Genomic DNA, 23,900 nt, shown 5'->3' on the forward strand with positions numbered 1-23,900 from the left:
CCGAAAAGCGACTAATCTGCATCACTGTTAAAAGAAGGGAGGAAAATGTAATTTCTCGGATGAGAATAGGTCATACAGGTCTCAATCATACATTAAGTATAATAGGAAAGCATCCAACCGGAAAGTGTATACACTGTAGCCAGCCAGAAACTGTTGAGCATGTTTTACTGCTTTGCAGGAAATATATTAGCAGAGAGATGTGCTTTTCCAGACACTGAAGAAAGCAAAATTCCTTGTCGCTATCAGGGCAAACATCAGGCAATATGTATTGTGAGATTATTACGTTTCTAAGAGAAATTGATAAATGTAAAACAGTCTAGAGTTTTGGTTCTTTATTTTATTTATTGTTTTCTGCATAGTCTCTTGTCCACACTCCAGTCTAGTTGGTGGCGGTAATGCACCTACAAGTTGGTTTGCCAACCGCCAATAAACACTAAAGAAGAAGAAGAAGAATTATTAAATTGGCTGTGGCCGTTTCTCAATCTCGAGGATACTGGCTTCCAAGCCAATATTTTTTCATCGAGTGCCGCCGAAGTACTGTTCCAATGTCCAGCATACTTGGAATTCCACAGAAGCCGCGTCCTTGGTTTGGGGGAAATTTCGAGGCTGCACATGGGCAGACTTCGCGTCCTTAAAGAACAGGGAGTTTTTTTCAAATGAAATGGCTTCCGGTCTCCCCAGCAGAGTGGATTTAACCCTCTACTATAGCATGACTTTTTATTTTGGGAGAACATTTTTTTTCACTATGTGCTTTAGGAGCTTAGGGGTCCATGATATTATATAAATTATGAAATGTGACCCCCCCTCACCCCGGGGTTGGTTTGATGACTCAGGGCAACAATGTGCTACGAGGGTATTGAAACACCAAGTATTTCTACAATTCAGAAGAAAAAACAACTCTATATGAATTCAAAAGGTTGTGTGTGAGCGTGTGTCTAACCCTATCTTGACCTTCACTGTCAGACGGAATAGCCCTAACAATCTGGAGTATTGGGTTTTAACTTACTTTAAATTAACTAACGTCAAACCCAAGGGGCATTAAATCGTACATTTTCGTTAAATAACACGGATAAATATGTGACGCTAACTAGCTAGCTGGACGTACTGCACTGTTGTTTACACTTATTTTGAATTCAATTCAGACGTTTACTAAAGTCATACAGAGATCTTGGCTCTGTTATGGATAAGTTATACTTTATATTACATAAATAGACCAAAGTGAAAACATTTAGACCGGTATAGCCTACAGTACGCTGGGATTTATAAAATCCTACCCTGACGTGTAGCTGCTGTTAGCTTTATTTATTTTTCTGACATGTTCCAATTTTATACTGTTTATTCAACTTTGGGACAACATTACAACCTTTTTATTCAGCTCATGCTGCTTTGAGGTAGGGCTAAAAGAAAAGCATATTTTAAATATTTCCACCAGATTTGATCATCTTTTATTTATGTTAAATTGTATTTAATTGATCCTAATCCCATAATAATAAGACAATCAAAAATAGACAGCAGCGTTTTGCTTGATATTAGTTTGTGCAGTGCTATCAAAGGGATGCACGTGTGACTGTCACTTCTTCTCTTTAGTGTTTTAAAAACCAGAACAGTACATCATTTTAAATGATCCTTTAGGGATTGTTTGTCTGAAATGCGTAGTTACATTTTGCAATAATACTTTTGCAACCCTGTGTTTAATATGATTAATTCACTTTTTCTTTTTCTCTTGTTTTTCACTGTAATTAGGACAATTCTGGAGAAATTGATCTGCTGGAGAAGGACCCCTAATCTGAAAAGCGCACAGCGAATCATCAGGACAGAGCTGCCATCCACCTGGACCCCCCGTGGTGCTGGAGAAGGACCCCTAACCCCAGCGGATCATCCGGACAGAGCTGCCATCTACCTGGACCCCCCGTGGTGCTGGAGAAGGATCCCTAACCCCAGCGGATCATCAGGACAGAGCTGCCATCCACCTGGAAACCCTGAGGTGCTGGAGAAAGCAAAATGGCGATCAGGAACATCTTCCACCCAGACCTCTGCTTACTGCCGTCCGACAGACTTGTGTCTTAGTTTCAGAATTTGATTTTGTATGTGTCCTTTCTTTTAATAGATATTTAACGATTATATCTTGAGTCTGTCTGATTCCCCAAACAGCTGCTTCTATATACTTGCTGCACATATAATACAAATAAACAACTCCATAAACACACTTTTGCTGATATTTGCGTTACTGCTGTTGATGTTAAATAACATGATTGATTTCCTCTGTCTCAATGATGAAAGTTATAATAATAGAAGACATGAAGCTGCAGAGAGAGGATGGCTATATTCTTACCTCTACTTTGTGATAAGATGAAAATACAATATTAAATTGTAATTGTTAAACACATTGTTTATTTAATTTACTGAGGTTTTAACCATTATTTACAACATGTGTACATAAGCAGTGGAATAATAGGATATCTCTAGGTCATTAAACTGTCTTCAGTTTAATTTTATGAATACAAAAAATAGGTCATAGAAAATGTTTAATTGTGTATTTCAGCTGGACCTGGAGGTGCTGACCAGCTATTAAGATTAAAACACTAATATTGTTAAATCAATCTATACAACATGCTTTTGTTCATTTAAAAAACAGATTGTTTTATTAGTACAGAAAAATGAAGACTTATTTTAAATATTAAATAATATGATTAAATTACAACAGCTATATTTAATTAATTTGTTCACTTACTAATGTAACATTACTGGGGGCTAAAGGAACAGCTTCATCTTATTTACCTGGCCATGGTTCTCTTTATTTCATCGCCGACGGTGATCTCCAAAAAATGTAAAAGCAACGTTTCTGGATCCTTTTCAGCTAATTTGCTAGCAGGCTGCTGGACCAGCGCAACCGAACAGCGCGTATCACCTGACGTAAATACGAAGCGCTCCGTAGGCTAGACCGTCTCATTTCGTAGGCTGCTCGGTCCAGCCTACCCGGTCTACGTGGGCTGGGTCCTCCTTGATCCGCGTAGGCTGCGTACTCCGAAGGGTCCAGCCCCTGAATTGTATAAGGTGTGACTTGTGCCAAAGAACAGATAACTAAGCTATCTCACCTTAGTTATCGGAGAACTAACGTGTCAACGTGCACCAACGCCTCCATCAATTTTGAATGGGTTGACGTAGAATACAGGCGACGTGACGGCGACGTATCATCATGGTGCGCTCAAAGTACGCGCTCACGTGGCGGCGGCGTAGCTTCTTCTTCTTTTCTTGCTTTTGGCGGATTGCAAACAACTTAAAAAGTGCATACCGCCACCTACTGTACATGAGTATGAATCAGTACTAATCAGTATTTCCTCCCTTCTGTTTCTTTCTTTATGAATATTAATTGTAATTGTATTTTGTACTTTGTGATAGTCCTTGCCTTTCTGGTCTTTCTCCCACCTTTTCTGCCAGATCTCCATCCCTTTTTTCTTAATGACTGCTTTTCCTTCTCCTTTACCAAGTTGAACTGGTAATGTTATTTGCTTTTGTAGTGCACTTTTTGCTAATCTATCAGCACACTCGTTCCCTTTCACCCCGTCATGTGCCCAGTAGAACTGCAGATCTATGCCGCTTCTGTGCAGTCTTAACAGGCTGTGATTCAGTTCTATGAGAATGTCTTCTCTAGTAGTTGTTGATTGTATGCTTTGTAATATGGACAATGAACCACCCTATCTGGTCTGACCTCTTCAACCCACTGCAGTCCTATTATTACAGCAAGCATTTCTGCTGTATACACTGATAATTGATCAGACGCTCTTTTTAAAATAGATATTTTAAAGTCTGGGATGTATATGCCAACTCCAACACGCTCTTCCTTGTTCTTAGAGCCACCTGTATACATTTGTAGGTAATTGTAGTACTTTTCGTTCAGATACATACTTGTTTTAATTCCCAATTTTTATTTGCCACTCTTTTTTCCTTTCTACAATACTCATATCTATTTTAGCTTCTGGGAATAGCCATGGGGGAACACTGCTAAATGGGGTTGCTTTGGCTAACGTGATATTCTCCACTCCATATGCCCTCGTTCTTTCCTTACTCGTCCAGCCAAACCCACGTCCCTGGAATTTGCATATTCCCAGCAATCCTGTAATATTCTGTTTGAAATATTTTCTTCTCCACTTCCTTGTAGTCTGACCCAGTATGACAGAGCAAGTTTATCTCTTCTGATCTCCAGAGCTGTCTCTCCTGCTTCTATCAGAACTGCATTAATAGGGGATGACTTTATTGCTCCAATACACAGCCGCAATGCTTTATATTGTATTCTATCAATTTTTAAAAGCGATGTTTTTGCTGCTGCTCCATATACTATACAACCATAGTCTATTGTGGACCTCATAATTTATCTGTAAATGTCTATTAAGGCTTTTTTATCTGTATCCCAGTTGCATCCAGCTACAGCTCGCAATAAATGTAATACTTTTTTGCATTTTGTTTCCACTTGATTAATATGCATTTTCCATGTGTATTTGCTATCAAACCACAGTCCTAGGTATTTGAACTCATTCACCTTTATCATTGGACTATCATATAGTGTTAGCTGTTGGCCATCAATCTTGCGTTTGTTTGTAAATACCATGTAACATGACTTGCTTTCATACATTTTGAATCCCCAGTTATATGACCACCTCTCCACTTTTTTAATCGCTCTACTTATATTCTTCATTACGTATGGGGCATGTCTTCCCTCATCCAAATAGCCCCATCATCTGCATACAGAGCCGATTGAATGCATCTGTCTAAGCATGTAAATATATCATTAATCATGATGTTAAATAATATTGGACTGACTGCACTCCTTTGGGGAATACCATTTTCTATTTCAAAATAATTGGAAATATCTGCTCCAACCTTTACTCTAAATTTCCTGTCTGTTAAAAAGGCCCTTACCCAATTGTACATTCTCCCTCCAATACCCATTCTACCCAATTTGATCAGTAACCCGGCGGCGTAGCTTAGAAAGCGCTATCTTAGATATGCGTGTGGATAACGTACGTGTGGATAAGCGTGTGAATAACGTACGTGTGGATAAGCGTGTGAATAACGTACGTCTCGCCTTCGTTAGCATTGTATAGTAGGCTATCTGGTACGGGGATTAATAAGAGTTGTGTCTAGCAGCTCTCTCTCTCGCTCGGGAACAGCTGATTGCTGCACGGCGATCAGCTGTCCCTCCATCCCTCAAGAGAGGTTTCTCAATACTCAAATTTCCCCTCCTCGACTCCTATCCTCGAGAATTGGTGCCGCCACCAGGAGATGCGAGCGGAGGACTGAGGAGGGGAACCGAGGAGATAGGAGTGGAAGCAGCTGGCGGTTAGAGAAATGAGAACTCCTCTCCTCTGAGCGGTCATTTTAAAGAGACGTCCATTAATGATGACAGGAGGCACAGCAGCCCTCTGTCTGATGGACAGATGTGTTCATGACGACTTATATATATATACTTTTAATTAATTGACAGTGCGGTATAATGAGACAATAACAGGCTACAGATGCGGACATATACACACACATATATATTTATATAAATATATACAATTTCAGAATCAAACAAGTATGAGAGCACTCTCATAATAACGTAACACAATCAGAGACTGGATATATCCCCCCCTCTCTCTGGTCGCTGAAATGGGGAATTGATGTTATGGGCCAAAAGTTGTACAAGTATTAAAAGTAAGCATAGGACACCAAACCAACTAAGACCCGTCTGTCCGCCGCATCTACGCACTGTACAACACACACACTGTACCACACACACACCTACACACTGTACCACACACTGTACTCCTCCTAAAGCATAATCAGGCTACAGCCGTTGTGTATTTTATTATGTGAAGCACTAAATGGTCTTAGAAAAATATCGACTCTTTGTTTGTAGATATCTACTAAACTAAAGCAAATAAAGAGAGTAGGCCTGTTATACTGAGTGATATATATTTTACACACTGCTCTGCTTTCTGCACGGACCTCACAGCTGTTCTCACTGTAAACATCGCGTTGCGATGAAAGCAGTTACTAAAAGAATAGCTAAGGGACTCATGTAGAGCTGTCATTGGCTGAGATAAGTCCGGCCGTGCGTCACGACTCCACCGTTCCCAGAAATGCATCCGTGGAGGAGCCGCGGAGGATGCATTAGTGTCTCCTCGGTTAGAGCTCCTCCAGAGAGCCTCCTCCATGCTTGGTCCTCGAAGTGCATTTAGAGAAATGAGATTTCCTTCAAAATGGCGCGCTGAAATTCATTTCCGGGTCACTACCGGAGGACCGAGGAGTCGAGGAGAGGAAATTTGAGTATTGAGAAAACTCTATGGTGTGTGTGTCTGTGTCTGTGTGTCTCATTCACTGTCCCTCAGGTTGTAGCATGTTTTGATTGCCAGTTTGTGGCTTGTATGTCTTGTGAACGCAACGCTGGCATATGATGTGGCCTGCTGACATGGCCTCTAATAAACACACAGGACTAAAATAATACGTGTTTAATTCAGCCCAGATGCGGTGACTGCATACCAAATCCATTAATGCGGCATATATTGAAGGTGTTCAAAGTTGCACCGGTATGAGGCGCAGTGAGAACCACGCACCTGTCAGACTAGTGAATGGGCACATTTGAATTTCACTCTCCGTTTCTCACGAGACCAGCGCGCTGCTGTTTACATTAGTGTGGACTAGACCGACTGAATCTGACGGCAAGGTTAATTATTGTGGAAGGATGGACCCCCATCCTGCAACAAAAAAAGGGAGCGAAATGTGCTAAAATCACTGATTTATTTAGAACCCCCGTATGGTATAGATCAGGGGTTCCCAAAGTGTGGGAAGATGAGCCTCCCCTCAGAGAACATAATCACAGCCGCGCCCCCCTCCCAATTATTATTGCTATTATTATTATTATTATTATTATTATTGCTATAATGCAGGGGTATTCAATTGCATTTCAAAGAGGTCCAGTGAGAGAAAATGTCATAAAATGCTCTGTTTTCGCTACCTTCTCTTTTTTGATTGGCTGAGCGTCACCTCCTTAAAACATTAAACAATAGCTTTTTTAAACCTCTTGGCTCTTGATCTTTATGTTTTAAACATGTTGAGGTTAAGGATGGCAGCTTCCTCATACGTTGCACTCGGAGAGAAATAGTTGAGACGGAGACGTCTTTAGCAGCAGGGAGGAGTAACGTTTCACCAATGTTGTGAGGTTTACCTGCCTTAGCTATCCGTAACGCCACTCGGTATGATTCTTCGGTTGCCTTTGTGCCTTTGTGCCACAGTGCTAAATGTGTCAATGACATTTTTCTGTGACTGCAATTCCTCAAGCTTCCGGTCAAAAAACTTCTGTGGCTTGGTCACCAAACATGGGGGTTTCGTCTCAATATGACGCCGGAGTTTACATGGTCTCATTCTGTCATTAGGCTTGTTTGAGACAAGCGAGACCTGCGCAATTTCGATCAACGTCTTGCTCGTGCGTTGCATGATGGTTAGTCATTTTGTCCGACTTGCTCTGGAGGCTCGCTCAAATGAGACGTTGAAATCTCGCGGGACAAAGACGCCCGCAGCCTTGAGAGCGAGGCGCGGCGAGGCGGCGCAGTTCCTCTCCACGGGCTGGGGGGGCGAAATGCTTGATGGGAAACGACTCGCTGGTATCTCGAGCTGAGCGCTCATTGCTGGTTTTTACCACGTGCTGCTGATGAAACTCTCCAATTGGCTCGGAAAAGTTTGTTGTTGTTTGTGTCAGTTTAACGTCACCCCTCCATTAACATTTTTCATCATTGTTCCACAATGTTTATCATCATGAAATTAATATCTATATATGTTATACTATACTAGCACTGCTTACCGTTTTCATACTTTATATATCTTAGCATATTCATACACACTGTTCATACTGCTCACAGGCTGCTGTGTATATTCATACCCCTCACTGTTTATTCCTCATTCAATTCATTCTATATTTCATTCTGTAGATTGTGTACATTACTTTTCACTTTACTGCTTGTTGCACTCCTGGTTGGAAGCTAAACTGCATTTCGTTGTCTCAGTACCTGTAATATGTGCAATAACAATAAAGTTGAATCTAATCTTGAGCAGGACAAATGTATTTATTTAGTACATATCTGACATTAACGATTAAACACGTGTGCATTCTTTATAAATGCAAACCGAGTCAAGCCGACTCCGGCGGTGACGGTATGCACCTTAAAGTTGTTTGCAATCCGCCAAAAAACTGAGAGGAGGAGATTTTGATTTTTAAAACAACATTTTATTTCCATTTGTTTTAACTATACACCGAAACAAAAAACAAAAAACATTAGACAAATCAAATAAATAAACAGATTTTCACGTCTACCAAATAAATGTCATTTGAAAACGTTTTACCCATTTCAAAACATCATCTTTTACACACCTTAAAAACTAAAAAATTCACCTACCCTTTAAAACCTCAATATTAGAGAGTCATTTTCCCCCAGTGAGCACAGAACCTGCCCAACAGCCCACACATCCAGAAACCCCTGTAGATGATTGATCAGCGTATAGTATGCATGCTCCACCCTCAGACGCGCTGCCACCAGCCCCCTCAGACAGAGCACTGCATCCGTCCACCCTACTCCAGCAAGTTTGTTCTTCCTACTTTTCCAGATTGCTAATTTTGCATTAGCAAACAAGAAATTGATCAATAGTAGGATTTCCTTCTTTTTCAGGATGTATTTGGGGCCATGGACAAAAAGTGGTATGGAGAAAACCTCCCCGAACCCCTCCACCCACTCCTGTAACATTTTTTTAAGACCAGCCAACCGGGGACAGGACACCACTAAATGCTCCAATGTTTCTGCCATAAAACAGAACGGACAGCCCCCCCTTGTGCCTGGGTCAAAATGAGCCCTGTATTTGTTAGTGGCTATTGCACCGTGTATAATTCTCCATTGGATGTCAGCCATCCGTTTTTCAACGGGAGACTTATACAGGATCCGCCAGCTGCCCTGAGGGGAAGAGCCCAAACCAAACACATCTGTCCACCTCGACTCTCTGACGCCTGCGAGCGAGCTGAGGTTTAGCACCTTTACGCAGCTAAGATATAGCTTCTTCCCATTGCAGGAGCTGAACATTCCAGGTGTTAGAGTCCCCAGTGATAGCAGGAGACCATCCTCCTCTCTCCATTCCCCCACCGCAGGACCCACAATCAAGGCAGGAAAAACATAATCATGTCCCTTTCTCCACTGGTTGGCCAGATCTGCATCCAGAGCAAAAGTCCGGTGGGATGGCGACAGCGACTGCCACACCTCTTCTACCAGGTTCTCCAGAACTCGAGTTGATCGAATGCCCGTCACCTCAGCCAGTTTTTCCGTGGAGATCCCTGTCAAATGGCCAAGTTTTACCACTCCCGCTTCAATGAATGCATTTTTTAGGGCGGCTGAAGAGAAAATGGTTCCGGAAAGAAAACCAGTGTCAAACAGGGGCTCCTCAAACAGCCACATCCCAGGCCGGGGGTCGGGTGGTCTGGTAAAACTCAGAATCTTCCAGGCATTGATGACTGAGCAGTAAAAAGGTGCAAGTCCAGTTATCTTGTACGCAGGGGCCTTCAGCAGAAACAGGTGTTTATCAAAACCAAAGCCCCCTGCCCTCCAGAGCAACAGACGGGCCATAGCCAGCCAGCAGGGAGAGGCACCATACAGCAGCCGCTGAGCTGCCTGCAGTCTAAAAGCAGCAGTCCTCGCAGTAATGTCCACAAGGCCCTGCCCCCCCTCCGCCACAGGGAGGTACAGGACCGATGCTGGCACCCAGTGATGACCCGACCAGAAGAAATCCACGAGGAGCCGCTGCAGTTGTTTCATGAGGTCCGGCGGTGGGGTTAACACCTGGAGTCTGTGCCACAAAGATGAGGCAACCAGATTGTTGGCTACAAGAACTCTTCCCCTGTAGGACAGCTGGGGTAGCAGCCATTTCCATTTAGCTAATTTTGCTCGCACCTTTCCCAGCAATCCCTCCCAGTTCTGTGCCACCATGTCCTCAGACCCCAACCAAACTCCCAGGACCTTTAAACCCTCGTTTCCCCAGCTGAGGTTACCAGGAAGACTGGGCCTATTTTCTAAACTCCACTGACCTACCAAAACTGCCTCACTCTTCTCCCAGTTAACTTTGGCTGAGGCAGCCTTCCTATACAAAACTAAACTGTCCTGTAGCTCCTGGATATCTCGCTGACCCTGGATAAAAACACTGACATCATCAGCATAAGCTGATACAACCACCGGGGGGGCCTGAGCTGACACTGGCAGACTCAGGCCCCTCAGCCGGTTTCTAAGCCTGCACAAAAGTGGCTCGATGGCAATACTATATAATAGGCCTGAGATAGGGCAGCCCTGCCTGATCCCCCTTTTAACTGGTACAGGTCTGCTCAGCCCTCCCCCCACTTTCACAACACAACATGCATCACTGTACAAACACTTCACCCAGGACAAAAAATGCTCCCCAACACCAAAAGCCTGCAATGTGGCAGCCAGAAAAGTGTGATCCACACGATCAAAGGCCTTCTCTTGGTCAATAGAAATAATACCAACATTTATATTGTACAGTTTGCAAACATCAAAAGTGTCTCATCAAAAACAAATTGTCCACAATTGATCTGCCAGGGATGCAATATGTTTGATCAGTACCAACAAGAAGTTCGATAAAACACTTCAGTCTGTTAGCTAAAACCTTTGACAGTATCTTATAGTCCGTACATAAGAGAGCCACAGGTCTCCAATTCTTCAGCAGGGTTAGATCTCCTTTCTTAGGCAACAGTGAAATCACTGCACGCCTACAGGAAGCTGGAAGAGTCCCTTTCCCAAAGGACTCCATCAATACATCCAACAAATCATGTCCTAGAATGCTCCAAAAATGTTTAAAAAAGTCTGCAGGTAAACCGTCTATGCCCGGAGCCTTGCCGGAGGCCATCTGTGTCACCGCAGAGGTCAGTTCCTCCAGCGTAATGTCAGAGCCCAAGGTGTCACTTTCGGCTGGACTCAGCTGTGGAAGACCCTGAAAAAGTTCATCAGCGGCTTCCACGTCGCAACCTTCGGCTTTGAACAGGTCCGTGTAGAAGGACACTGCATGTCTCCTCATCTCAGCAGGTTCAGAGGTTACCTGTCCATCGGGAAGACGCAGACATACCATCTGCTTCCTTTGGCCCACAGACCTCTCCAGGTTGAAGAAAAAGGTGGTTGGTGAATCAATGTCTCTCATGGAAGTAAAACGGGCTCTGATCAGAGCTCCCTTGGCCTTCTCCTGAAGAAAACAGTTAAGCTGTTGTTGTTTTAGGAGGGACTGTTCTATATTTCGAGCAGACACACTCTCTAACTCTCTGATCTCTCTCTCTAACTGCTCTATAGCTCTCCTAGTGTTTGCAGTGGAGTAGGCTGTATACTGTTGACAGAACACTCTAATCTGAGCCTTTCCTACCTCCCACCACTGACTCAGGGAGGGAAAAGACTCTTTCTTTGATTTCCAGTTGATCCAAAACAATTAAAAATTCTCACAGAAAATCAAATCTTGTAAAATTGTAACATTAAACTGCCAGAACGATCTAGGTTTCTCTGTGTTGGATAAAACCAAATCCAAAGAAACTAGCTGATGATCTGTAAAACCAACAGGTTGGATGTGACAGTTCACTGCACGAGTAATAAAAGAAGAAGACATGTAAAATCTGTCTAGCCTGGCTGCACTGACGCCCCCATCTAGCATTCTCATCTAGGTGTATTGTTTAACGGAGGGATGCTTCATCCTCCACACATCCACTTAGTCAGCCTCTCTTATCACCTGTGACAGTAAAAGGGACGACTGAGGATGAGGCTCCCGTCCTATTCTGTCTAAAGTGACATTAGTGCAAACGTTCCAGTCCCCCCCCAGTATAACACACTCCCCCTGTACACTAGTGTCTAGCTTGTCTTTTAATAACTGAAACACAGATACACGTGCAGGGCCCTGATTGGGTGCATACACATTAATAAAGGTGAAACTGAACTCTAACAGTTTCACTTTCACCATCAAGGCTCTACCTGCCACTATCTCAGTGCTGGATAAAATCTTTACATTTAGAGAGGGGGAGAATAAAACAGCTACTCCAGCACTAAGGTTTGAGCCATGACTGAGTACATACTGACCCCCCCACCACATCCCCCAGTCCGTCTCATTCAGGCTATCACTGTGCGTTTCCTGCAGAAATATCAAATCTAATTTTTTCTGATTAAAGACTTCTAACACTAAAGCTCTTTTCTGTGCACTTCTACCCCCGTTCATGTTCAAAGAAGCAACCCTTAAAGCCTGCATTAGAGGAAGGAGACAGAGAGAAAGAACAGACAGGTACACACAGCAGAGAGGAGACACCCAGTGTTGCATGATCATGTTGAAATTATTTAGACCTTTTCAGTTTCTTCACTCTTTTGCTTCCTGGCGTATCTTTTTTCACAGCAGTTACATGCCTCCTGAGACGATAACGTTTCTTTTCATCCAGCAGGTCTAACCCTACAACTTTCTGAAGAGTTCTCACTGTATGAAGAAACTTGTCAATGTCAGGGACAAAATCTCTCACTTCCACTGACTTGCCAAAAGACTCGTCTAAAAAGACATTAATCTGTTCCAAAGAATATATCTCTGCATTCTGAGAGAGACTATCTGCAACTGAACCACAGTCAGAATCCCCCTCACCGTCTGTGTCCATCTCTGTCACCTCATTATTGTCTGCAGCCTGTTGAAGCTCATTTTTCCACCCAGAGCCAGACGGCAGCTCCTTCTGTGTGCCAACAGCCTCTACCTGTCCCACAGCACCAGTCCTCACCTGTCCTGCTACATCATCTCTCACCCGTTTACCTGTTTCCACATTTTTTCCTCTCACACTCACCACACTCTCTACAGTCCCTGTTTCATCTCTCACGATATTCATCCCTACTTCCTCCGCAGCCACCGGGGCCCCGGCGGGTGCAGCAGCAGCCCCCGCGACACCGGGTCCCGCTGCCGCGGACCAGGCCGCCCCGGGACCGGCGGCCCCGGCCGCCCCCGGCTCGGCTGCCCCGGCGGCCCCCGGCTCGGCGGCCCCGGGCCCAGCCGCACCCGGCGGTGCGGCGTGCCGTCTCTGTGGACATGCAACACGTTTGTGACCCGACTCCCCGCACTCAAAACACTTTACGCTCCCTGAGCTCGCATAAACCATATAAAAACCCTCTTCGTGCCTCACCCGGAAGGACACATCTAGTGTCTGAGTGGGACAATTCAGAAACATGAAAACCTGTCTCCGCAGAGAATGGACATGTTTTAACTTTTCATCCTTACACCCCAGAGCAACAGTGCGGAGACTACTGGCAAACTTACCAAAAGGCTTCAGCTCCCGTTCCAGCGCCTCATTCGGGATGAACGGAGGAACGCCAGACACAGTGATCCGCGTGGACGGTGTCGCCAGCGGTGAAACTTGAATGTATTCCTCGTTTATCATTAATCCGCTCTCGATAAATTCCGTCACATATTTCTGGTCTTTCAAAAAGACCACGACCGCTTTGTTCATGCGGGAAGCATAGGAGATATTTACATGACCGACCTGATCCCCCACAGCCAGCAGCACCTGCTCCACTGTGCTTGCGGCCGCCGCCGGTGTCTCAGAGACACCGGCGGCGCCCCGGAGGACGCCATCCCCGCCACGAGGCACGGAAAAACACTAAATTAACAAATTAACCGTACTTGCAAAGGGTACAAAAATCCCAACGAAAGATCATACAGTTAAAGAAACGATTGAAACAGAAACACAAGAGTTAACGTTGAAATTCCCTCTTCCCTCTTCAAACACACATCCACCACCGAAGAAGAAGAAGAAGAAGAAGAAGCCGACTCGGAGCTGTCCGACTTCAGGCGAGCTTTTTGGGACCTCCACCGGCTGCGATCGGCTATTCTCGTCTACTTTCGAGGCGAGCCGCAACGCGTCTCAAACCAGCCTATTAGCTAGAACCTCGTTGCAGATAACACACTGATGAGTGTCATCAGGACCGGTCCATGAAAATCCTACAGACGCTGTCTCCTCTCTCACTTTAGGTAACTTCACTAAAAATCTATCCATATTTTGCCGCTCGCTACATTTAGTTGAAGTTAACCTTATACATCCATGAAGTTAACTAGCTAGATTTCACTGTTTCTCTTTTTTTTTCTGGCGGCTGCGCCTCCCTGTGGGAACCCCTGGTATAGATTAACGAAGCAGAAAGTAAGTGAGCAAACATTATGAGACACATTTCTTTCTATATTGTAGCCTGATGTGCACATCGACTGTCAACAAAACAATTTCTCAGTCCAATGCTAAGGTAGTGGCAGGCTCTGTGTGACTGGAGACTATAAGGCTACACAAAACCCAAACATGTCCTTAATGTTACTCAAGGCAAATATATGTAATATAACCGTTAGACTGCAGCTAACTGTATACAAACCTCTCATACTGTGAGTGAATAACTTGAGATGGTTATGTTGTCTAAAGGGGAGACAATCATTATGGTATTATGCCATGCAAATACAGGGTCAACTTAGTGATAAAATAAGTGTTGTATATGTTCTTGAACAGTGTTGGGTGTAACGCGTTACAAAAGTAACGGCGTTACAGTAATATATTACTTTTTGCTGTAACGAAGTAATGTAACGCATTACTAATGAAATTTGGGTAATATATTACCCGTTACAATGCTCAGTAACGCAGTTACAACACATTTTAACCCGAAATTAAATGGTGTTTTGTTTTTTAAGAATGTACTAACATAGCGAGACATTCCGACACCGGACAAATTATGCGGGTAGATTAGTAAACCTGGTGTTTACCCTTCAGGCTTCGCGTCGAGATCTTCGGGGAAGTTGAACGTTATGCAACCATTCAAAAAAGAGAACGTAGCCAAAAATACTAACAACAAATTGTGTCAGGTGCGCGTAGGGTTGCCAACTGTCCCGTAAAATACGGGATTGTCCCGTTTTTGGAAACGTAAGTACCTGTCCCGTAATGAACTGATACGGGACGCACCTTGTCCCGTATTTTGGGGTGGTGGAAGAATGACCGCTCGTTATGGTGATTCTCAGTCATTCGCTCTCTTGAGGACTGCGTGCGCACCTCTCAGAGCCACACACACACAAGCAGGGGGGGCTATCTTGAGCTGTGGGAGCAGCAGCATGCACGCTCAGCTCATTGGTCAATACTCATAGTCATGCAGCAGAGGAGCCAATCACTATAACGTATCGTATCTTAGCAACCGTTTCACCTCCATGCTGCTCGTCCTGCCCAACATGGAAGATGCTGCCGACGACAAGCACAAACAAAACTACCTCCTCAGAGTCCGAAAGTGATGCAAAAAACAACTTTTCTCCTCCTCCTCCGCCGAAGAAAAAGACGAAAAGAAAGAGTTACTACAGAACTGAGTGGGAAAAAGAATACGTGTGGCTAGAAAGCGTAAGGGACGATGTGCACAAGGCAAATTGTACTGTCTGCCGCCGACAATTTTCAGTTAGTCACGGAGGACTAACTGACGTTAAACAACATGCTGCAGGTGAAAACCACATGAAAACAGAGAAGCAAAGGAGAAGCCAGGGAGCCTTGACACAGTTCCTCGTTCGTCCAGCAACTCCAGAGGCTAACTTGGTATGTCAAATAAGGATGTTAATTTTGTATATGAATTTAAATTAAACCTACATTTACAAACATTTTGTTTGGTCAATTTCATACTGCTAAATGTTCAATGTAATTAAGTACCCCAACACTGATACACTGTGATATTTTTTAAACAATATATGATCAACTTAATCATATAATGATGCAAGTAGATGTAATGACTAATATTTATTCATAATCAGAGGTGGTAGAGTAGCCAAAAGTGTACTCAAGTAAGAGTATTGTTGTTTTAAAACAATATTACTCAAGTAAAAGTAAGAAGTATTTTTCATTAAAACTACTATTCACCTCCGGAGACCCAGAAATTAATTGTGTCCACTATAGAGGACACCAAGGGAAAGGAAGGACTGAAGGATGGAGGGAGGAGTGAAGGGAGGTCAGAAGGAGCTAGGGAAAGAAGGAAGGAAGGAGGAAAGATTGAAGGAAGGAAATAAGCAAGTAAGGTAGGAAGGAAGGAGTGGAAGATGGAAAGAAGTAAGGAGGGAAAGAAGGAAAGAGGGGGAAGGATGGAAGTAAAGAAGGAATGAATGAAGTACAGATTTAAGAAAGGAAAGAAGCAAGGAGGGAGGGAAGGAATATATATATATATATATATATATATATATATATATATATATATATATATATTGTATTCAAGAGGTGGGTAGAGCAGCCAACCGTATTCTTATTTTAGAACAATATTACTTAAGTAAAAGTAAAAAGTATTTTTCATTAAAACTACTCTTCAAAGTACAATTTATCCAAAAAGCTACTCAAGTAAATGTAACTCATTACTACCCACCTCTGTTCATAATAAAAAATAATGCATACTATATACAACCTATACACACTCAAACAGCTAGTATATACATGTGTAATACATATCAGGTAGTATTTGATATTATATATAATATTATATTACAATGATTATATGTATAGTGATATTTTCTTTTTCTTTTACAGGTAACTGCTGCTGAGGTAGCCCATGTTTATCACACGGTCAAACATAATTTGAGCTATAACTCATCTGATTGTGCATTCAAATTGACCCTGCAAACACTAAGTGACTCCTCAATCGCAAAAAAGATGTCGTGTGGGAAGACAAAAGCTGAGGCAGTGGTCACTGATGTCCTGGCACCAAAGGCAGTTGAAGAGGTACTCAGCCATTTGAAGAGTGAAGTGAAGCCGCTCCAGTTTTCTCTACAAACTGATGCCTCAAATAGAGGCAATCGTAAGATGTTTCCCTTGGCTGTGCAGTTTTTCACTCCAGAGAAGGGCATTGTTAAAAGGCTGATCGACTTTGTTGAAAATGCAGATGAGTCTGCTGCAGGGATAGCCAGTTCAATCCAAAGTTCTCTGGACAAAATGGGTCTAACTTTGGATCATGTGTCTGCATTCAGTGCAGACAATGCAAATGTCAATTATGGCATCCATAACTCTGTCTTCACAAAATTGAAGGAGTCCAACAGCGAGATCCTCCGTGGCAACTGCCATGCACATGTGGTCCATAACACTGTGAAACATGCCTTGGATAAGCTGTCAATTGATGTGGAAAATATTGTCCTGAAGGTGTACGGTCACTTTTCCATCTCTGCCAAAAGGAGAGAGACCCTGAAGGAGTTCTGTGAGTTTCTGGATGTAGAGTTCCATGACATTCTGCGCCATGTGGTGACCAGATGGCTGTCACTCAACCCTGCAATCAGCCGCTTGTTTGAGAACTGGACTGCGCTGAAGTCATATTTCATCAGCCTCGGTGATGAATGTCCAAGGCGGCTGCGAGAGTTGCTGAGGTTGCCTGAAGATGCAGCTGGGGTTGAAGAGGAGGCTGATCTTGCAGAGGTGTATCTCCTCTTCTGCAACAATGTCCTGATGCTTTTTGAAGAGTCGGTCAAAAAACTGGAGAGGGATGCCACCACATCTGCTGACCTATATGCCATCATGGACTCTTTTCTGAGAAAACTAATCAAGAGAAGAGATGATCAGTTCTATGGCTACCTCACCAAACAAAAGCTTCGGCGTCTCATTCCATCTGAAGCTAACCTTGCCAGGGAAGAGTTTACAGCCTTCTTAAACACTGCCATCACTTATCTGCAGAAGTGGTTCACATTCTCTCAGGAAAACTGGCTCTTTTACCTGCAGCCACTCTGTCTGACATCTGGGAACATCTCATATGAAGACATGGAAAAGATCATTGAGAAGCTACACCTAGTTGCCAGGTATGTAACTCACACACTGTACCACTTTGTACTTATTCCCTTTATACTGGCATATTATGCACACCACTTTTGTCTTGTATTAATAAAAAACAAAATTATACATAAATACTTCTCATCATACAAATCATGTCTTATTTAAATGCAAACAAATGCACGGGGCTTTTATGTGTTGTTTTTAATATAACATTTTATCAAATGAATTCAACAAGTGTCTCAGTAGTTTTTAATAATGCTACTGAACTGAATTCCAGTTTCATCTCTATTCGCAGGCTCAACCTCTCCATGGATGAGCTCTTTGATGAGTGTGTTACGGCAAACAGCCTCCTCGATCACCTCACAAAGTCAAAGGATGATTGGGAGCTGAAGGGAACAGCTGAGAGGTGGGTAGCAGTTCTCAGGGGCCGGGCAGCTGACCTTCCAAACATTCTGGCTGTGGTGTCCTTTGTCCTCAGCATCCCTTCCTCTACTGGGTACGTGGAGAGGGTCTTTTCTTTGATGAAAAATAAATGGTCAGATGTGCGGAACAGATGCTCTGTTGAACTAATTAAGAGTGAGCTGATTGTCACTCTCAATTATGAAGAGTCTTGCTCAGAGTTTTACACTGCATCTCTGGTGGATAGACAACTCCTTGCTGCTGCAAAAGGCCAACAAAAATACAAGTGGAAGAAATAGGGTTGTGTGACATCGTCTCTGGTTGTTCCATAGGCAGTTTTGGGGTTTGCCAATAGTATTTTTTTTCTGCTTTAATGTGCACACACACACACACACACACACACACACACACACACACACACACACACACACACACACACACACACACACACACACACACACACACACACACACACACACACACACACACACACACACACACACAGGTGGTGTGTTTTTCTTTAGTTTACGATTTTGCACTAATCTACTTTTTTCTTTCAAAGAGGCCAAATATGTTTGCACTACATCTCAAACACACTGTTTTTTGTTCAGAAGGTGTATATTTATGTTTTTTATTCAGAAGGTGTGTTTTGCACTAATCTATTTTTTCTTTCAAAGAGGCCAAATATGTTTGCACTACATCTCAAACACACAGTTTTTTGTTCAGAAGGTTTATATTTATGTGTTTTGTTCAGAAGGTGTATATTTATGTTTTTGTTCAGAAGGTGTGTTTTGCACTGATTTATTTAGTTATTTAAAGACAACTGTTTTGCACATTTGAAAAAATAAATGATTGAACGATAATCTGTTTCTCATGTCTCATGTCTATAACCTAACTATAACCTCACACTTTGGGTGTTTGACACAAAATTTAGACTGGAATTGAGGGGTTTAACCCAAAAATGGGGGGTTTTGCCGCGCTGCCAAGATGTGTCCCTTATTTGAAACTCTGGGAGTTGGCAACCCTAGGTGCGCGTGACCTGCTCCGCTGCGCGTGCATCATTTCCAAAGTGCTTCCACAGCAGTGACACACATCTGATCTGTGGATAATCATTTATACGAAAATGGTTAAAGCAACCATCACTAAACGCCAGCAACACTACATCTACTGCAGACAGTAGCAACAGGTCAGATGCGGACATCACGTTACCCTCCGTTGTGGACACTAGCTTACTCCCGCCTGACTCGCCGGCTCCGGAGCAGCAGTCTTCGTCGCCCGAAACTACGCCGCCCCTCTGCGGCCCGCAGGTGCCAGGTATATCTAAACAACTACCCGCCTGTACAGTGGGGTAAGGCGGTCATTTTGCAGCTCGTGGTATAAAAATAGACAATGGCTAGAATATTCATGTGAAAATAGTACCATATACATGCCTGGAGAAATGTTGGGTCAAAAATAATGCATACAATAGCACAGATGCCTTCACCACGAATGGCTACAAAAATATCTCATATCCCAAGCTTATTATAAACGAGCTGATGTTGCAGCTGAAATGTTCTCCAGGTCACAAAGTCAACCTCACATGATGATGTGATACCAGTTTTCAAGCACAGTAAATATTCTCTTCCCAGCGTATATGATGGGACCAAGGTGATGAGGCTACATGGTTTTAATAATAATTGCCTTTCAATGTTTGCCATTTCAAACCATGAGCATGGTTTAAATAATATTTGCCTTGATTTACAATATGTTAACCTTCATTATAGTCATTGACAGCGGTCTGTACTGCTGTATTAACAACGTGTCACATGTTAAGAATTTACAATCAGAATCGAGTATTCAACTAAGCCTTGTAATACAAGTTGTTAGTAGCCTTAAGGGCCTACACAGTTGTTAAGCTATAACACATTGCCCTTCACTGGATGCATAATGAGCTGCACTAAACTACATTTTAGCATTTAAAATACCTAGCTATTCTTTTGCGGTTATTTTGGTGAAAGTAACTAAAAAGTAACTAAAGTAGTGTAACTCATTACATTTCAGAGACAGTAATATTGTAATGTAACTTATTACTTTCAAAAGAGAGTAATAAGTAATATGTAATATATTACATTTTGGAAGTAACTTGCCCAACACTGTTCTTGAATAATGTTATTTCATAAATAGTTGTTAATGTAATGATTACATTTTCTCCTTATTCAGTTCCACTATCAGATGATGCTGATGGTGATGGCCCTGAGGGAGAGATGCAGGCAGAGTTCAGTGGACAGAACTGGCAGACAGAGAGGAAACTGTTTTAATATACTAACACTGAACAAAACCAAAGGAAATGTAATGACAACAGTATAATCAAGATATGTTCATGTTCTCTCAATAAGTTATTATAGTTATTGATCAGAGTTTAATCCATCCCAATGCTGGTTCTTATTCAGTACCAGCAGATGCTGACAAGACAAGTCAAGATTCAGGGTCCAGCACAAGGGAAATTGCAACTGAGTAGGGCAGCAACGTTGTAGATATTGACGATACATCCAGCAAAACGCCCCCCAAAAAAACTGGTATGGCCTGGCTTGGTATATAATTCTCGGCCTGAGCCATGTTCCCAGTCCAGCCCTGCTGACACATCACACACCCATACACTACTCACATATTACTGATTAAACTGATATCACAATTGAGTTTCTCTCTTTAAATAAATATACTGTAATTGGAAAATAATCATGTGTGGTGTCCTTGTGTTGTCCGTCCTTGAGCCAGGGCTCCCTATTGTTGTATGTAGGTTATTCTTGGTTTTAGGATGAATTCAGTAATGGTGTGTGTGTAACCCAAACATAATCATTGGATAGTGTTTCTCAAATGAAGGGGGAAAATAAAGAAATAAAGTGATGTATTAAGACTCAGTGCGAGTTATTACTTTCTTCCTTTACTTGGCATTCTTCAAAAATACACAGACATTGCAGCACATCGTTTCACGTCTTTGTGCAGCCTTTCTCAGCAGTAGGGTGTAATGTGTTGGCGAACCTTTGTTTCCTCCTGACAGCTCACTTAAAGGTATACTACTCAATTCAATTCAATAGCTTTATTAGCATGACCAGTTACATATAGTATTGCCAGAGCTCTGTATAGTTGCAACATCTATACAAAATATATATATTATACAATATATATATACTCCCCCTTGTGGCCAAAGTGGGACACAACTCTTGTCTTCAGATGTATGCTTGAGTGCAGCAAAATGTAGCACAGTGACTACTTTGTCAACTGAACATCATAAAACAATACATATTTTAGTAAACGGGACATTATAATCTCTGCACATTAACTCTATATTTGCCTCTGCCATGGGGCCAAAATGAAACGAAATAAAATAAACAATATAGGGTTGCTTCTTCTCTGAACTTCTACTACATCCCTCGGTTGTCAGACGTCAGACGTCACGGCGACTTATCATAGGTGCGCCCAAAGTACGCGCCCAAAGTACGCGCCCAAAGTACTCGCTCACGTGGCGGCGGCGTAGCTTAGAAAGTCCTATCATATGATAAGCGTGTGAATGACGTGCGTGTGCATATGTGCGTGAACGACGTGCGTGTGCATTAGCGCGTGAATGACTTACGTCTCACCTCCGTAAGCATTGTATCTCTCAATTAAATTCAAAGCTTTATTAGCATGCATATATACATACAGTATTGCCAATTGCTCTGTATAGTTGCAACATCTATACAAAAATACACACAAACTAGAAAATGCATTTCCTGCAGAAAATGCATGCGAATGCTATAAACTGTGAACATTTATGGCTGAATTTAGCTGAAAATGCAGAAAAAGCTGAATATGTTATTAGCTGAATGGTAGCTGCTTTTAGCTAAAAAATGCAGAAAAAGCTTAATATTTAAAAGAAAAGGTTTAAAAAAAGGTATATACAACAAAACTTATAGCCTTGATGTCCTGAAATAGCTGAATAATGTAATAATTGAAGGTTTTCTGCAGCTGAAAATAGGCTGAAGGAGTTAAATATCAGATGTAAGTAGTAGTGAATGAATTTGTATTAAGATGAGAAAAGAAAGTAAAACGGCTTGGGAAAGCAGCAGAATATTTGAACTGCAAACTTTTGAACTAACTTGATGGTGAATGATCTGTCGCCATGGCAACGGCATTTGATGACACCCCATAATACGCTTAGATGTGCTGATGGCTGCATCGTTACCAAACCTGTGAAGTTTTGGGCCATTTCGAGCATTTTCACTGAAGTTATGAGAAAACCGTGTTTCATTGTGAGCATTGTGTTGCCATGGCAACGGCATTTGAAGAAATCTCAAAACTGTCCCGTAGATGTCTTCACGGCTGGACTGTTAGCACACATGTGAAGTTTGAGCACTTTTTGAACATTTTAATAGGAGTTATACATTACATTAGGAGGTTACATTACTCTCTCTTCTCTCGCTCTCCCTCTTCTCTTGATCGCCCTCTCCCTCTTCTCTCTCTCTTCTCTTGATCGCCCTCTCTCTCTTCTCTTGATCGCCCTCTCTGTCTTCTCTTGATCGCCCTCTCTCTCTTCTCTTGATCATTCATCATCATCGGTGTGTGTCTGTGTGAGAGAGAGTGTGTGTGTGTGTGTGTGTGTGTGTGAGAGAGAGTGTGTCTGTGTGTGAGAGAAGAGTGTATCTGTGTGTGAGAGAGAGAGATTGTGTGTGTGTGTGTGTGTGTGTGTGTCTGTGGGTGAGAAAGAGAGTGAGTTTGTGTGTCTGTGTGTGTGTGTGAGAGAGAGAGAGAGAGAGAGAGAGAGAGAGAGAGAGAGAGAGAGAGAGAGAGAGAGAGAGAGAGAGTGAGTGTGTGTGTGTGTGTGTGTGTGTGTGTGTGTGTGTGTGTGTGTGTGTGTGTGTGTGTGTGTGTGTGTGTGTGTGTGTGTGTGTGTGTGTGTGTGTGTGTGTGTGTGTGTGTATGAGAGAGAGGGTGTGTGTGTGAGAGAGAGAGAGAGAGAGAGAGAGAGAGAGAGAGAGAGAGAATGCCTTACGCATTAGATACAATGACCTTTTAAACAAATATAAATGTACAATAAGGAACAAAAAACAAAATTATACCCACATGAAACTTGAGGATATTGAGAAAGCCATTGATCAAAATCAATTCTGGGATCTGTGGAGCAACTTCAACACAAAACAACCGCAAGCATTACCCATCCAAAACAGTGACATCTAGAGAGAACATTTTGAAAGTTTGTACAAAGACATACCAATAAATCTAATGAATTCAGATCAATGTATTACAAAAGAGAAACTCCAAACATTAGAAGAAACTATTAAAGACAACCAAAACCCCCTTGATTTCCCAATGACTTGGGAAGAATTGACCACACAGACACAATCTCTCCGGCCAAGGAAAGCTTGTGGCCCAGACAACATTAAAAACGAAATGCTCAGATGCAGCACCCCAGAGATGCAGGGTACAGTGTTAAAGCTGTTCAATATCATATTGCTGTCAGGATGCTTTCCTGACATCTGGTGCAAAGGCCTCATTTCCCCCATTCATAAGAGTGGAGACAAATCAGACCCTAATAACTACCGTGGCATCTGTGTCAGCAGCTGTCTGGGGAAATTATTCTGTAGTATTCTAAATAAAAGAATACAAGATTTCCTTAACCAACAATCCATCTTGAGTCAAAATCAAATTGGCTTCC

The 23,900-nt window shown here is 42.5% G+C and overlaps 3 protein-coding genes across 3 annotated transcripts in view; 2 read left to right on the forward strand and 1 right to left on the reverse strand.

Annotated features, from left to right (window-relative positions):
* Positions 1-2,206, forward strand: part of LOC307034347 (small glutamine-rich tetratricopeptide repeat-containing protein alpha-like) — a 47,718-nt gene extending 45,512 nt beyond the window's left edge. The window contains exon 12 of the mRNA XM_079673164.1: positions 1,744-2,206. The gene's annotated coding sequence lies outside the window, so the exon portion shown is untranslated. The remainder of the gene's footprint in view (positions 1-1,743) is intronic.
* Positions 1-23,900, reverse strand: part of LOC307034409 (uncharacterized protein) — a gene marked incomplete at its 5' end in the record, with an annotated part of 82,197 nt that overhangs the window by 51,039 nt on the left and 7,258 nt on the right. The window lies entirely within an intron of this gene.
* LOC307021974 (uncharacterized protein) lies at positions 14,344-18,715 on the forward strand. Its single transcript, XM_079654535.1, has 3 exons — positions 14,344-15,631; positions 16,604-17,856; positions 18,126-18,715. The coding sequence occupies exons 1-3, from the start codon at positions 15,287-15,289 to the stop codon at positions 18,526-18,528; spliced, it is 2,001 nt and encodes a 666-aa protein (XP_079510661.1). The 5' UTR covers positions 14,344-15,286; the 3' UTR covers positions 18,529-18,715.

This window comes from Notothenia rossii (assembly GCF_949606895.1).
Source record: "Notothenia rossii genome assembly, chromosome: 1".
NCBI classification, from domain to species: Eukaryota; Metazoa; Chordata; class Actinopteri; order Perciformes; family Nototheniidae; genus Notothenia; species Notothenia rossii.